Raw genomic sequence first — 13558 nt, 5'->3', positions numbered from 1 at the left:
ATACCGTAGCAGTAGAGAAAAGCTAAAGTACATAAGATGCCATATAATAATGGTATTATTTCTTGAGCATTTCTGAGTGGCCCCCATATGGCAGCCCATAAATTGCTGGTGGCTGCAGGATATAGAGCCAGGCTCTGACATGTGCAGTAGGCTTGAAACATTTGGTTTAATTGTTATTTTTACTTCTATTGAGTTTATTTATAAATGTATCTCCAGTCAAATGCTTCTGCTACTAAACTATGTAACTTACATCTATTCTCCCACAATGCACCAGCTCAAGGGTAACAGGAAGAATGTTTGTGAAGAAGAAAGCATTATGCAAATAACAGCAAGGTAAGTAAAGCAAAGTACTGTATATACAAAGATACAGAATTTTTTTTGTAGATTTTGTAGAAGTGTAGTGTTCTTATGACATAGCTTACATTGGTATTCATTTGACCAGAAGTGTTTAGGCATTGTGCATTATAGGCAGGGCCAGACTGGGACCAAAAATGTGCCTGGGCATATTAGACTAGGCAGCCCATTTTTTTCCCAGCAGTTTGACCCCCACCAAAATAAAATGGGCTGCATAGTCTACAACTCCCATCTTGCCTGCAGAGCTTCAGGCATGATGGTGGTTGTAGTTTTATAACAGCTGGAGAGCCACAGATTGGGGGACTGCATCACATCATGCAGTAATTAAAAGTGACTAAAGCAGTGATGGGACAGTCAGGCAGAATACACAATTATATAAAGACTCACAGGAAACATCTTCTCTGTTGTCATTCCTCTTCTTTTCTTGTTAATCTGCCCCTAGACCCGTTAGTACTCTTTCAAACCCATATTTTCCCTCCTCCTTCAGACCCCCAATTCCCCACAGACTACTCTGCCCCCCCCCCCAGTCATCCTCCTAAACACTTTTCTGCCCCCCAGACCCCTCAGTCATCCTCCTTCACACTTTTCTGCCTCTCCAGCCCCTTTCCACTCCAAATCCCTCCCTTCAGTCATCCTCCTTTACACTTTTCTGCCCCCCTTCAGTTAACCCCCTTCACACTTTTCTGCTCCCTTCTCCTCCACATCCCCTTAAGTCATCCTCCTTCACATTTTTCTGCCCCCCTACTCCTCCACATCCCCCTTCACACTTTTCTGCCCCCCAGACCCCTTAGTCATCCTCCTTCACACTTTTCTGCCTCTCCAGCCCCTTTCCACTCCAAATCCCTCCCTTCAGTCATCCTCCTTTACACTTTTCTGCCCCCCTTCAGTTAACCCCCTTCACACTTTTCTGCTCCCTTCTCCTCCACATCCCCTTAAGTCATCCTCCTTCACATTTTTCTGCCCCCCTACTCCTCCACATCCCCCTTCACACTTTTCTGCCCCCCAGACCCCTTAGTCATCCTCCTTCACACTTTTCTGTCTCCCCAACCCACTTCCACTCCAAATCCCCCCTTCAGTCATCCTCCTTTACACTTTTCTGCCCCCCCCCCCCCTTCAGTGATCCCCCTTCACACTTTTCTGCCCCCTTCTCCTCCACATCCCCCTTAAGTCATCCTCCTTCACATTTTCTGCCCCCCCCCCGCCCCCTTCTCTTCTGCACCCCCCTTCAGTCATCTCCCTCCACATTTTTCTTCCTAAGCCCCCTTCTCCTCTGCACCCCACCTTCTCCTCTGCACCCCACCTTCAGTCATCCTCCTTCACACTTTTTGCCCAATGGCCAGTCCAGCCGTGATTATAGGTAATTATGTAACCACTGAATATCATGTATAATCTTTGTGCTTCATCCCACCAGGAATGTCACAGGAGCATGGCACCATCCACGAAGCTGAGCAAATCTATGCATTTATTGCAAGTAAATATGTTGACATTGCAATACTACCTTAAATAAGGTTAAGTGATTTCATGCCATTTTGTTAAAGGAGTTTGCCCATCTCATAGAAGAATGATATAGGATCAGGATATGCCATTTCATTGTGATTGTGAGGGTCAGATGTGTGGTGCGCCAACCAATCATGAGAATGAAGAGGACATTGAGCTGAGTTTCCGTCTCTAGTTTTCCCTAGCATACGGGCCCCAAGTGACTTGGCTATGCAGGGAACTGCAAAAAGTCCCCATTCAAGTAAAGGGCTGACTGCAGTTCCCCGCACTCAGGTGGCTAGGCAGCGAGAACAGTGGTGTACAGGAAAAAAACTCAGAAGGGAATAAAGCATTGCACCAACACTGCCACCCCTTCATTCTAGCAATTTGCTACCATTTTATGAGATAGGAGAACCAACTTAATGAAAGGGGGTCTATACCAATATGCTGATCTATATCATGGCAGTGCTCTATAATGACAGGTTCCCTCAGATGTACTGTATAAGGGCAGCTACACAGTAGATGACAATCATTGGTGATGGGAGAGGGAGGAGGTGCGGGCAGTGGCACTTGGTTTGTGAATACAGAGGACTTCTACTTTATTATAGCCCAGCAGACCTGTTATTATAATATGCAGCCCATGACATCAGTTCTTAAAAATGGTGCTAACTTATTTTGTACTGTTTCAAAGAAAGGTAAACATAGACCAGTGTTGTGACATCTGCTGAGATTCAAGTGGAAATTCCTCACAGCAGTATTGGTTTCGTTCCATTGATTAGGTCAGTAAAGATAGTCACACAGTCACCTAAACAGTCATTTAGCTCACATTTATCAGTCTCATTTCCACCTTGCACATTCAAATAATGTTACTTGGTGGGGGGCATTATAGATCTGGAAATAGCAATTTAATGGATTTTCTGCATTTGCTCTAAAAGCAGCTCCAGCCCCTCCTGTTTAGCAGCTGCCTCACCCATTGGTGAGAAGATGCCCTGACCAATCCGGAGTAGTGGTCAACTGACCAATTGTGTCCAGCCATAGTGATCACACCCTCCTAAGTTGGTCTATTTAAAGGGGTTATAGGGAAGAGAGGGCTCCTGCAGTGCCTCTGGTGTCCTGCTCTGGTCCTCTGATGCAATTCTCTTTCCGAGCTGCAGCGTGAAATTTCGGGAATAATGGGGGAGATTTATCAAAACCTGTCTAGAGGAAAAGTAGCCCAGTTGCCCATAGCAACCAATCAGCTCATTTCTTTCATTTTTAACAAGGCCTCTGCAAAATGAAATCTGATTGGTTGCTATGGGCAACTGGGCAACTTTTCCTTTGCACACATTTTTTGATAAATCTCCCCCATTGTACATCTGGAATGACTTGTTAAAGGAGAACTGCAGAGCAACATTTTTAACTCCCCTGTGCCTGAGCGGCAAAAAACAAACTTTAACTCACCTTCCTATGTTCTCCTGTTGTGCCGATATCGTCTTCCCGTTCCTCCGTTGCTGCTCTGCTTCCTGCTTCTTGGGCTCAGATCATCACACTGCAGTCAGCGTATTGTTGGCCGCAGCGATCTCCCACCTCTGCTGGTGATAGGCTGAGCGCACTATCATGTAAGGAGCCCGGACAGCAGAGAGAAGGCGGGGCCCAAGCTCCTTACATGACAGTGCGCTCAGCCTATCACCGGCTGAGGCGGGATATTGATGTGGTCGGGGATACGCTGACTGCAGTGTGACGATCCGAGCCCAAGAAGCAGGAAGCAGAGCAACACCAGAGGAGCGGAACGCCAATATCGGCGCAACGGGGGAACATAGGAAGGTGAGTTCAAGTTAGTTTTTTTAGTTTTTGCAGCCCAAACACAGGGGAAGTTAAAAAAGTTGCACCGCAGTTCTCCTTTAAGGCGGAACAGGACTGAGCCTCCGTGACATTAATTCCTGGTAGACCTGTTACGTTATCATACAGGTAATCAGATCTTCCTTGTGAAAAAACTTGTGTTAAAATGTATATGAAAAGTCATTTATAGTTGGATTGTTCATTCAGTACACTGTTGATCTTGACATATTTCTTTAATTAACATAAAGTTAATCAGCTAAACACTATGTATGCACCAAGGCTTACTTGATCAATTACATGCTAATTGAAGGACTTGTTAAATCAGCCTGTTAATGAGAAAAATACGAGCAATTTATTTTTCAAACAGCGGATTCTATTATTTGTATTTATGAATTATAAATCATAGTGTCTGAGTGTATTAATGGCAGGTTCTTCAGTACAGTATGTGACAGCGTTTCTGCAAACAGGTGTGGCCCCATGAATCCAGCTCACCTCTCAACCTTTAAAGGGTATTCCGCCCCTAAACATCTTATCCCCTATCCAAAGTATAGGGAATAAGACCCCCATGATCTCAGCTGTTACACCCCAGACATCCGGTGCACGCAGCAAACTTCGCTCCTTGCCGGATAACTGGCGATGTGGGGCAGAGGCTTGTGATATCACAGCCATGCCCCGCTCGTGACATCACGGCCACACACCCCTCAATACAAGTCTATGGGAGGGGTCGTGACAGATGTCACGCCCCTCCCATAGACTTGCATTGAGGGGACATAACCATAACGTCATGAGTGGGTGTAATCGTGATGTCACGAGCCACCGGTGCTGCACTCAATGCTATAAACTAACGCAGCAGGGACCCCCATGATCAGACATCTTATGCCCTATCCTTTGGCACAGGAATCACACCCTACGTAGAGGTAGACATCAGGTCTTACTCATGGGCATCACATGACATACAACACCAGGCTTTATAGGTGTTCACCTGCCAGATGATAAAACACACTTGTCATGAAGACACCTCCTGGCCAGCACAGATAATTGGTTTGTATTTAGACATGGTTATAACTGGTTTTCTAAACACCACATAAAATTAGTGTAAGACTCACCGCAGACAGCAGGTACCCAGGGAGTAGATGACCTGTAATACCACAGTAGTCTGGAGCAGGTGAAGTAGTAGATCCGCTGGACCTGTGTTGCAGATGACGCGGGCCGTGCCAGGGAGCGGAGTCTAAGGTGCCGCTGGTTTTCACCACAGCCTGTCGCAAAGCGGGTTGGACTTGCTGTGGCAGGCGACACCCAGGTCGCTAGCCCTGGCACGACTCGACCACACAGGCGGCTGAGGTGAAGCGTGGTAAAAAAAAAGGAATAGGCAAGACGTAATAGGGCAGGCTAGAAGTCAGGGCAGGCGGCACAGGGTAGAAGAAGGTCAATAGAAAGCTAGAAACACGGTCGGGTCACGGAATACAGAGGTCTGGTACACGGCAAGGAATAACTAGAAGTGCTTTCTCTAAGGCGCAGGGCAAACAAAGATCCGGCAGGGGTGCTAAGGAGGAGCTAGAACTTATAAAAAAAAGGTGCAGGTGATACTACTAATTACGGACGCACTGGCCCTTTAAATTCCACAGCTCCGGCAGGCGGGGGCACGCGCATCGGAGCTGAGGGACAGAGGACGGGAACAGAGGTCAGTGATGGGCTGGGACTCGCATACAGGCGCGTCCCGCAATGCGAATCCCAGCCCTGCCGGGGGCCAGGACATGGGGGAAGATGCGCTCACGGACGGAATGTCCAGCCGGAGCACCACTTATGACAGGACCCCCCCTTTGGTCTCCCCCTCTTCTTATGGGACAAACATTTTTTGAGGAGATTACGGTCCAAGATGTTCTCCTCAGGCTCCAAGGACCAAAACCCCTCCAGTCAACCAAAAGAAAATTTTGCCACGTACAATTTTAGAGGCCAGGATTTCTTCAGCTTGAAAAATATCAGAGGAACCGGAGACAGGAGTTGGAACAGAATTTTTTCTTTGTGAATAATGGTTGGTAACTAGAGGTTTGAGGAGAGAAACATGAAAGAAGTTAGGAATGCGTAAAGAAGGTGGCAAGCAGAGTTTGTATGAAACTGGATTGATTTTTTTGTAATACCTCGAATGGACCCAGGAAACGAGGACCAAGTTTGTAACTTGGGATTTTAAACCGGATGAATTTAGAAGATAACCAAACTTTATCACCAGGAGAGAAGGATGGAGGGGATCTTCTTTTTTTGTCTGCCTGAGTCTTCATTTGGGAGGATGCCAGAGATAAAGATTGCCGGGTCTGTCGTCAAATGGAGGAGAAATCTCTGACAAGTTCATCTATAGCAGGGAGACTGGAAGAGACTGGGACCGGAAAAGGAGACCTAGGATGATGACCAAACACTCAGAGTCCTTCTGAATGTAGGAAAACTCGGCCCAGATGGGCATACACAAAATGGCGTAGATAAGTCTCCAAAATTTGATTTATCCTTTCCACCTGACCATTGGACTGGGGGTGGTAGGCAGAGGAGAAATCCAAACTGGTGCCAAGACAGGAACAGAGGGCTTGCCAGAATCTGGACACAAACTTCACTCCGCAGTCCAAAACAATGTTTTCTGGAAGACCATGAAGACGGAAGATATGAAGTAAGAAGTGCTTGGCCAGTTGTGGAGCAGATGGGAGTCCGGGAAGAGGAATGAAATGAGCCATTTTAGAAAACAGTTCTACCACAACACAGATGACTGTGTTATTGTGTGATGATGGAAGGTCGGTAATAAAATCCATAGCAATGTGAGTCCATGGAATCTCAGGGATGGGCAACGGCTGCAAAAGTCCCGCGGGTCTCTTTTGGGAGGTCTTGTCTCGAGCACAAGTGGTACAGGAACACACAAATTCAGAGACATCATGTTCCAGATGTGGCCACCAATAGTGGCGGGAGATAAGAAGAAGTGTCTTGCGTATTCCAGGATGGCCAACCAATAAGGAAGAATGAACCCAGTTTAGAACTTTGCGTCTCAATCAGACTGGTACAAAAGTTTTACCAGGAGGTTGCTGTAGAAGATCGGCAGGGGCTGCAGAAATCAGACAGTCAGAAGGGATAATATGTCTTGGAGTAGGATCCAAACCCACCACATCAGAAGATCAGGAGAGGGCATTAGCTCTGATATTCTTATTAGCTGGACGGAAATGAATGAAAAAATTCAACCGGGAGAAGAAGAACGACCACCTTGCCTGACGTGGGCTCAAACGTTGGGCTGACTGAAGGTACAGGAGGTTCTTGTGGTCACAATAAATACTGATCGGATGAGGAGATCCTTCCAACAGCTCTAAGGCGAGCTTTATAGCAAGTAGTTCACGATCTCCGATGGAGTAGTTTCTCTCCACAGGCGAGAAGATTTTAGAAAAGAACCCACAGGTCACAGTTTTACCCTTGGCACTTTTCTGGGTAAGAATGGCGCCTGCTCAGATGGAAGAAGCATCAACCTCCAAGGCAAAAGATTTTCCCGGATCCGGTCTAGATAGAACAGGAGCTGAAGCAAAAGCAGACTTTAAGCTGGAGAAAGCTTCCTCTGCCTCAGGGGACCACAACTTCGGGTTAGCGCCCTTCTTGGTGAGAGCTACGATGGGAGCAACCACAAATGTGGGATGAGGTGCAAGTGTAGAAGGAAAAAATCGCACTCACCCACTTTAAATGTGCTGCAAACGAGGAGATTTTTATTCAGCCGGAGGTCAAAGTTCGGAACAGGTGGAGGACGTGGAGGAGAAAAATGCAGCTAGTTTCGCTCACAGAGGAGCTTTATCCAGCTAATGTGCCACAAATGTGGGATGAACTGGCAGTAGTAGTTTGCAAATCCCAGGAAACGTTGAATAGCCCACAGACCGGTAGGGCGAGGCCAATCCAAAACCGACAATTTTATTGGATCCATTTGTAGTCCTTCATGAGAGACAATGGCCCTTATTTACTAAGAGTGTTGTATTCTTTTTTGTCGGTTTGCGTGTTGTAAAAGTTGGTTTTCCCTACATATTTACTAATGTGTCGCATTACCTGAAATTTTTTGGCGCACGAAAAAATTGTGTCGCAATACGCCCAAATATAAAAACCCGGGAAAAAAACAGAGAGTTTCCTGTCTCCTAGACCGAACTCACCAAACTCTCCAACGGGTCCACCACAAGCATTTTCTTGCCACGATTTGTCGGCTTGAACAGCACAAATGCATCGACAGGCAGTTTCTCTGGCCTTTGCTGCTTTTCTGGAGAAGCATTTTCCACAGGAAGAAGAAGGAAACATGAGCCAAACAAGTGCTCTCCAAGCTTCCACTAGTGCAGGTGCTGCTGATAAGGAGGGACAAGTTGGCCGCATTGTAACACAGCCTGTAACACAGGAATCCTTTTGTGAGGCCGAAATTGAACTGTCTGATGAGGACGAGTTACAGGGCACGGAGGATGGTGTTTGGCGCAAACGTTTCACCAGAGAAGAAAAGCAAATCCTTGTGGAGGAGGTAATTATTTTTCATATTTAATTCTCTTTTTTACACCTCTCCTTTTTTTTTTGTTTACTAGTGTTCTAAAGTGAACAACACCCCCCTTTTTTGTAGTTTGTTTTACGGTTTTTGGAATGCTCATTTCTCTCACTTTCAATTTATGATTTACTTTAACATTACCTTAATTTCCAGAAAAGTATTTTCTCTTTATGTACCTTTTTTTTTTTTTATATAATGTTAATTCCTGAACAAACAAAGGAGTATGTGAACCATGCCTTTATGGGCTAGTCCAGGCATGCCCAAACTGTGGTCCTGCAGATGTTGTTAAACTACAACTCCTATGATGCCTAGAGCATGCGTTTTCTGTATTGATTCTGTGATAGTGAATTGACAGACACAGTTTTGTCGTCACTGGTCTTTAAGGAAAGATACACTCTCCTGCACATAATATATATATATATATTTTTTTACAATCATTTTTTCTTAATCTGTGCTGGATCCTGTATGTGTGAATGTACCCTTAAGACAGTGTGTCAAAACTGTGTCCCTCCTGACATATGTCAAATCCAGCTCACAGGATGGCCAGACAGGCAACACCATTTTTTTTTATCCACATCTGGAGGGACACAGTTTTTATCCCACTGCCTTTTTTTGGTATTTGGTTTGAGGCCTATTTTCCAAACTCCCTTTCAAATGTTACCAATTTTTGAAAATTCCTTATCTTAAAAGATCTTAATCTTTAAAATAAAGTGGCTCTGTTTTTTTTTTTTTGTTTGTTTGTTTTTTTGTTTTCTCAGTATGGCAACAGTGCTCTCTGCTGACATCTCTGCTTGTCTGGGGAACTGCACAGAGTAGAAGAGGTTTGCTAGGGTAATTTGCTTAAACTCTGGCCAATTCCCGATACACGTCAGCAGAGAGCACTTAGACATCCTCCAAAAAATCCACTTCAGCAGCTCCTAAATACTCCTTTTTTTTTTTTGTTTATTTGTTTTAAAGGTCACCAGCAAATATGAGCTATTATTTGGGAGAGAGTCAGACCGAATTCCACTTTCCAACAGGAAGAAGATATGGCAAAGCATCTGTGTTAAAGTGAATGCACTTGGTATTAAAAAACGTACCCCAACTGATTTGCAACGTAAGTGGTACGATTGTAGGCGACAGGTCAAAGATAAATTGGCAAAGATTCATCTTCATTCAAAACAAACTGGGGGTGGACCACCCACAAGGAAGAAATTATCGGATGTTGAGCAACTTTTAGCAGACACCTTTGAGAAAGAGCATATCGAGGGTATTGGAAATTATGATGCTATGGCTGGTTTTGAAGGTGCCTAATTTTTTTACTTCAATCTTTTTTATTTTAATTGTGTGTTTTTTTTATGTGAGTTTAATAATTTTTTCTTTGACAAACATTTTACAAATTAATTGTTTGCGAAAAAGTGGCAAGTGGATCCAATTAATTGGTTGAAAAAAAGTGACAAGTGGATCCAGGGTTCACACTGCGTTTGCACTATACGGTTCCCGTATATGGCTGGGGGGAGGGGGAGGCGGCGGGGTGGAATGTCGGCGGCCGCACTCAGCCGTATACGGGAACCGTATTTAATGCATGTCTATGAACCGACCGGAGGGAAACGTAGCCTCCGTTGGGATTCATTTTCGCCCATATGCGGTTTCCCGAACGCAGGCAAAAACGTGGTCGACCGCGTTTTGGCCTACGGTAGGGAAACCGCAATCGTGCGAAAACGAAGCCAAACGGAGGCTGCATTTTCCTACGGTCGGCTCATAGACATGCATTAAATATGGTTCCCGTATACGGCTGAGTGCGGCTGCCGACATTCCCCCCGCCCCCTCTCCCCCCAACCGTCTACGGGAACCGTATAGTGGAAACGCAGTGTGAACCTATAAAAATAGTTTCGTTATGTTACCCATTCCTTATTAAGACACTTCTGACTTTGTCAGATGCTACTTTTTTTATTTAATTGGGGGGCAAAATTTTGAAAATGTATAACTTTCAATATGGGTTCTTGGGGGTGAGGAGTCATACTGCTCAGACAGTGTTCTCTGATTACCTCTCTGTACATGTCCGAAGATGTCCAGAGCAATTTTTTCTCGTGCAAGTTTTTAATGCTCGGATCTTTTTTTACAATGTTCAGAGGCAGCATCAGAGATCAGTGTACTCAGTATTAACTGAGTGAAATTAACATGTTTGCATACATTTTATTTTTTTTAGTAAGGATGTTTGGCTTAAACTCGGTTTCCTTTAATTGTCACAGTATTTGTCACAATTGTTTGTCACTTCAGTACCTGTTTCAATATGATTAGGTGTCTGATCTTGGCATGTGTCGCCAGTGTATATTTTCGTTCTTTTTTCCGTACAGACATGCTTTTTACTGATTTATACATATGCTAAGTTAACACACTGTCCTGAAAAACTCCTTTGCTAATTATATTCTTTGTTCAATCTACAGTTGACTCCAACAACAGCCAATATGAGTCTATGTTCCTTCAAACGCCAAATAGCAGAGACGACCCGGAAAACTTTCAGGAAGCCAACAATGAAGGTTTGCAGCAGACACTGGATGGTAGTCAAAATTTCTCTGAACCTTGTGAGGATTTACAACAATTACCAGGCCTAGTTAAATCTTACATGGCTAAAAATGATGTGAACTTTAAAGCTTTTCTCTCATCACAATCTTCATTAGCCAATCTCATTGAGAATGGGTTTGCTAAAGTGGGTTCAGAAATGTCGCTGCTAACTCAGGCTATCCTCAACCTCAATTCCAATGTGGCAAAGATTGCCGATAGCATGATTAAACCACACCTTACCACTTCTACTTGTACATCCCCTATTAAATTTCCACATAGCATTGTGTCAACCATACCTTTGTCACCTGACTTGAAGTCTAATGATCTTAAAGAACCCTATCCTGTCCAATCTCCTAGGCCAATATTGTTGGAGAGTACCCCTGTCATTGGTCGTGATAGTGATAGCCCAGTCGAAGTAATTGAAACAGTTTCACCCAAACCCCCCCCCCCAAAAAAAACATGATACAACACAATCTCAAACAGGTCACTTAGGCTTAAAAACAAAATATCTTCGTCACACGCACAACTACTTTTAGGAATAAAAGAATAATTGAGTGTCGACTCCCCTAAAGTTGCAGCCAGTACAATACTTGATCCGTTAACCACCAGCCAGGTAGTAGGTAAAACTCCCTGTAAACAACATAAATCTGTGCGAAAAAATGTGTGTTCCACCACAAAAAAAAAACATAAAAACGAAATAAGATTTAATTGCCTCTGGTTGTGCTGTTAAGTTGGTAAGAATTTTTTAGATTGTAGGTCAACATTATGTTGAACTACATTTGAGGCAAACGGTTGGACAGCACTGTTCCCCCAACGCAAATTGGGTTAGGCAACAAATGGGAGACTAAGTCAGTGGTATATTTATTTTTTGGGGGTTGTTCCCTCAAAAAAAAACAAAGAAGCCGAAAACACACAACAAACTCAACTCACAGGTAGCGTTGACGCGTTTTGGGTAAGAACCTTCATCTACTGCAGGAATAGGCAACCTTCCGCCCTGCAGATGTTTAGTCCTACATCTCCCATGATGCTTTGTCAGCATTTTGCCAGTAACAGCATCATGGGAGATGTAGGATCAAACATCTGCAGTGCTGAAGGTTGCCTATGCCTAGTCTAGTGCATAGATGAAGGGTCTTACCCAAAACGCATCCACGCTTGTTGGCTGTTTTCCGCTTTTGTGGTTTGATTTGTAGACAAAATCAAGTTTAAGCATTTCCCACTAGCTTAGTGTAACATTTGTTGCATTGCACTTTGAGACACAACTTCTGAAGCTAATAACTATTGGAAGGATTAAGATTTTGTAATAGAAGTAATTAACAAATCTGTTTAACTTTCCAGAGCCAGTTGATATCTCAAAAAAAAGATTTGGCCTGGAATACCCCTTTTAAACGCGTATGATAAGGAAAATTAGTCCTGCTCCATCCTGGCCCTGCTTGCAAAAATTTTTGCTTGAAAATTAGAACTTTCAGGGGTTTTTGTGCTGTACTGTTACATATGTTTGTTCCTCTGGTCCTGGGTTAGCCATATTTGCTGGGTGCATGGATCAGCACACGCCACTCAGCCTATTACCAGCGCCAGCAATGTCACGCCTCCACCCATGATTGGCTGAGCACCGTGTGATGATGCTGCCACACAGAAGAAGGACGAAGATCGACCAGAGGTGTACAATCAGCTTTAGTAGCAACCTGCAGGAATGCAGTTAGGGTAATCATTTTTTTCTTTGGGATACATTTTTATACACGGCCAGGACAGAGCATGATTCCTCCATAATGGATCTAGTTTGCTCCATACGACAAATCTCTCTGAGCAAGCAAAAAGTAGCCACATTAAAAGTGGACTTGACTGTAAAACCTAGGATGTGTAATTACCCGGTGACCTAAATTTGGAAGTAGTTGACACTAACTTAGATTTATAATAATGTATGCTTCCAGTACTTAGCAGCTGCTACATGTAGGTAATTTGCTTGAATCTATATTTTGCAGAAATTTCCTTTCTGTGTTAACACAGTGTTCTCTGCTGACACATCTGTCCATTTTATTAACTGACCAGAGCAGATATGTTATTTTGGTGGATTTGCTCCTCCGATGAACAGTTTATAAAATGTACAAAGGTGTCTTCCGAGAGCACTGTGGTCAGCCAGCAAGGTAAATTGGAGCTAAACTAACTTCATGTGTACCATATATCATCCATATATCATCTGATAAGTACTGTAAGGATTTTGTGGGGAAACATAAGTCAGTAACCAAGCAGTTTTAATTTCTGCCAACATTAGATTCCTTCAAAAATGTTTGTCAGTGCAGTAATTATTGAAAGGGCTACTCCGTTGAGCAACAATTTTGCCAAAAATTAAATGTTAACCAAGTTAGGCTGCTTTCACCCCAATTTTTGGGAGATCCGGGCCCGCCTCCGGCAGGGAGAGGGGTAACCGCACCCTGCCGCATGCAGTACCATATCTCATCTATTTCTATGAGCTACCAGAGTCCAACACTGCCTCTGGTCGGCTCAGATTTGAAAAGGTATGCGGTTTTTGACCGGACCTAAAACCACAGTTGACTACGCATACATTTGCAAATGTGAGCCGACGGGAGGCAGCGTTTGATTCCGTTCGCTCGGAGAACTATATGAGATACGGTACCGCAGGCGGCAGGGTGCGGTTGTCACTCTCCCTGCCGGAGGCGGGCCCAGATCTGCAAATACTGGTGTGAAAGCACCCTAACACCGATTTGTAAATAACTTCCCCAAAAAAATACATCATCCTTCCAGTACTTAGTAGTTGATGAATCCTACTGAGGAAATTATTTTCGTTGGGAAAGACAGAGCTGTCTGCTGACATCCTGAACC

At 44.2% G+C, this 13558-nt stretch overlaps 1 protein-coding gene across 2 annotated transcripts; it reads left to right on the top strand.

Annotated features, from left to right (window-relative positions):
* The first annotated feature begins 265 nt into the window (after positions 1-265).
* On the top strand, positions 266-12022 carry LOC130291202 (t-SNARE domain-containing protein 1-like). 2 transcript variants are annotated; one of them, XM_056539734.1, is made up of 4 exons: positions 266-333; positions 1766-1825; positions 9134-9272; positions 10603-12022. In XM_056539734.1, exons 2-4 carry the CDS (start codon positions 1781-1783, stop codon positions 11181-11183), a joined length of 765 nt encoding a protein of 254 aa, XP_056395709.1. In that variant the 5' UTR covers positions 266-333; positions 1766-1780; the 3' UTR covers positions 11184-12022. The 2 variants fall into 2 exon arrangements, with proteins under 2 accessions (XP_056395709.1, XP_056395708.1); XM_056539733.1 differs by having other exon boundaries at positions 9134-9461.
* Positions 12023-13558: the final 1536 nt, after the last annotated feature.

This window comes from Hyla sarda, chromosome 9 (genome assembly GCF_029499605.1).
Source record: "Hyla sarda isolate aHylSar1 chromosome 9, aHylSar1.hap1, whole genome shotgun sequence".
Lineage (NCBI taxonomy): Eukaryota > Metazoa > Chordata > Amphibia > Anura > Hylidae > Hyla > Hyla sarda.
The sequence above is the reverse complement of the archived record's forward strand: the minus strand, read 5'-3'. Positions and strand labels throughout refer to the sequence as shown.

What these genes read in the sequence shown, in the direction of transcription:
- LOC130291202 (XM_056539733.1), top strand. Translation starts at nt 1,781, where the DNA reads ATGGCACCATCCACGAAGCTGAGCAAATCTATGCATTTATTGCAA. An exon ending in AATCTATGCATTTATTGCAA is followed by an intron (nt 1,826 to 9,133) that starts GTAAATATGTTG and finishes TTTGTTTTAAAG; the next exon opens with GTCACCAGCAAATATGAGCT. An exon ending in TGCTATGGCTGGTTTTGAAG is followed by an intron (nt 9,462 to 10,602) that starts GTGCCTAATTTT and finishes TTCAATCTACAG; the next exon opens with TTGACTCCAACAACAGCCAA.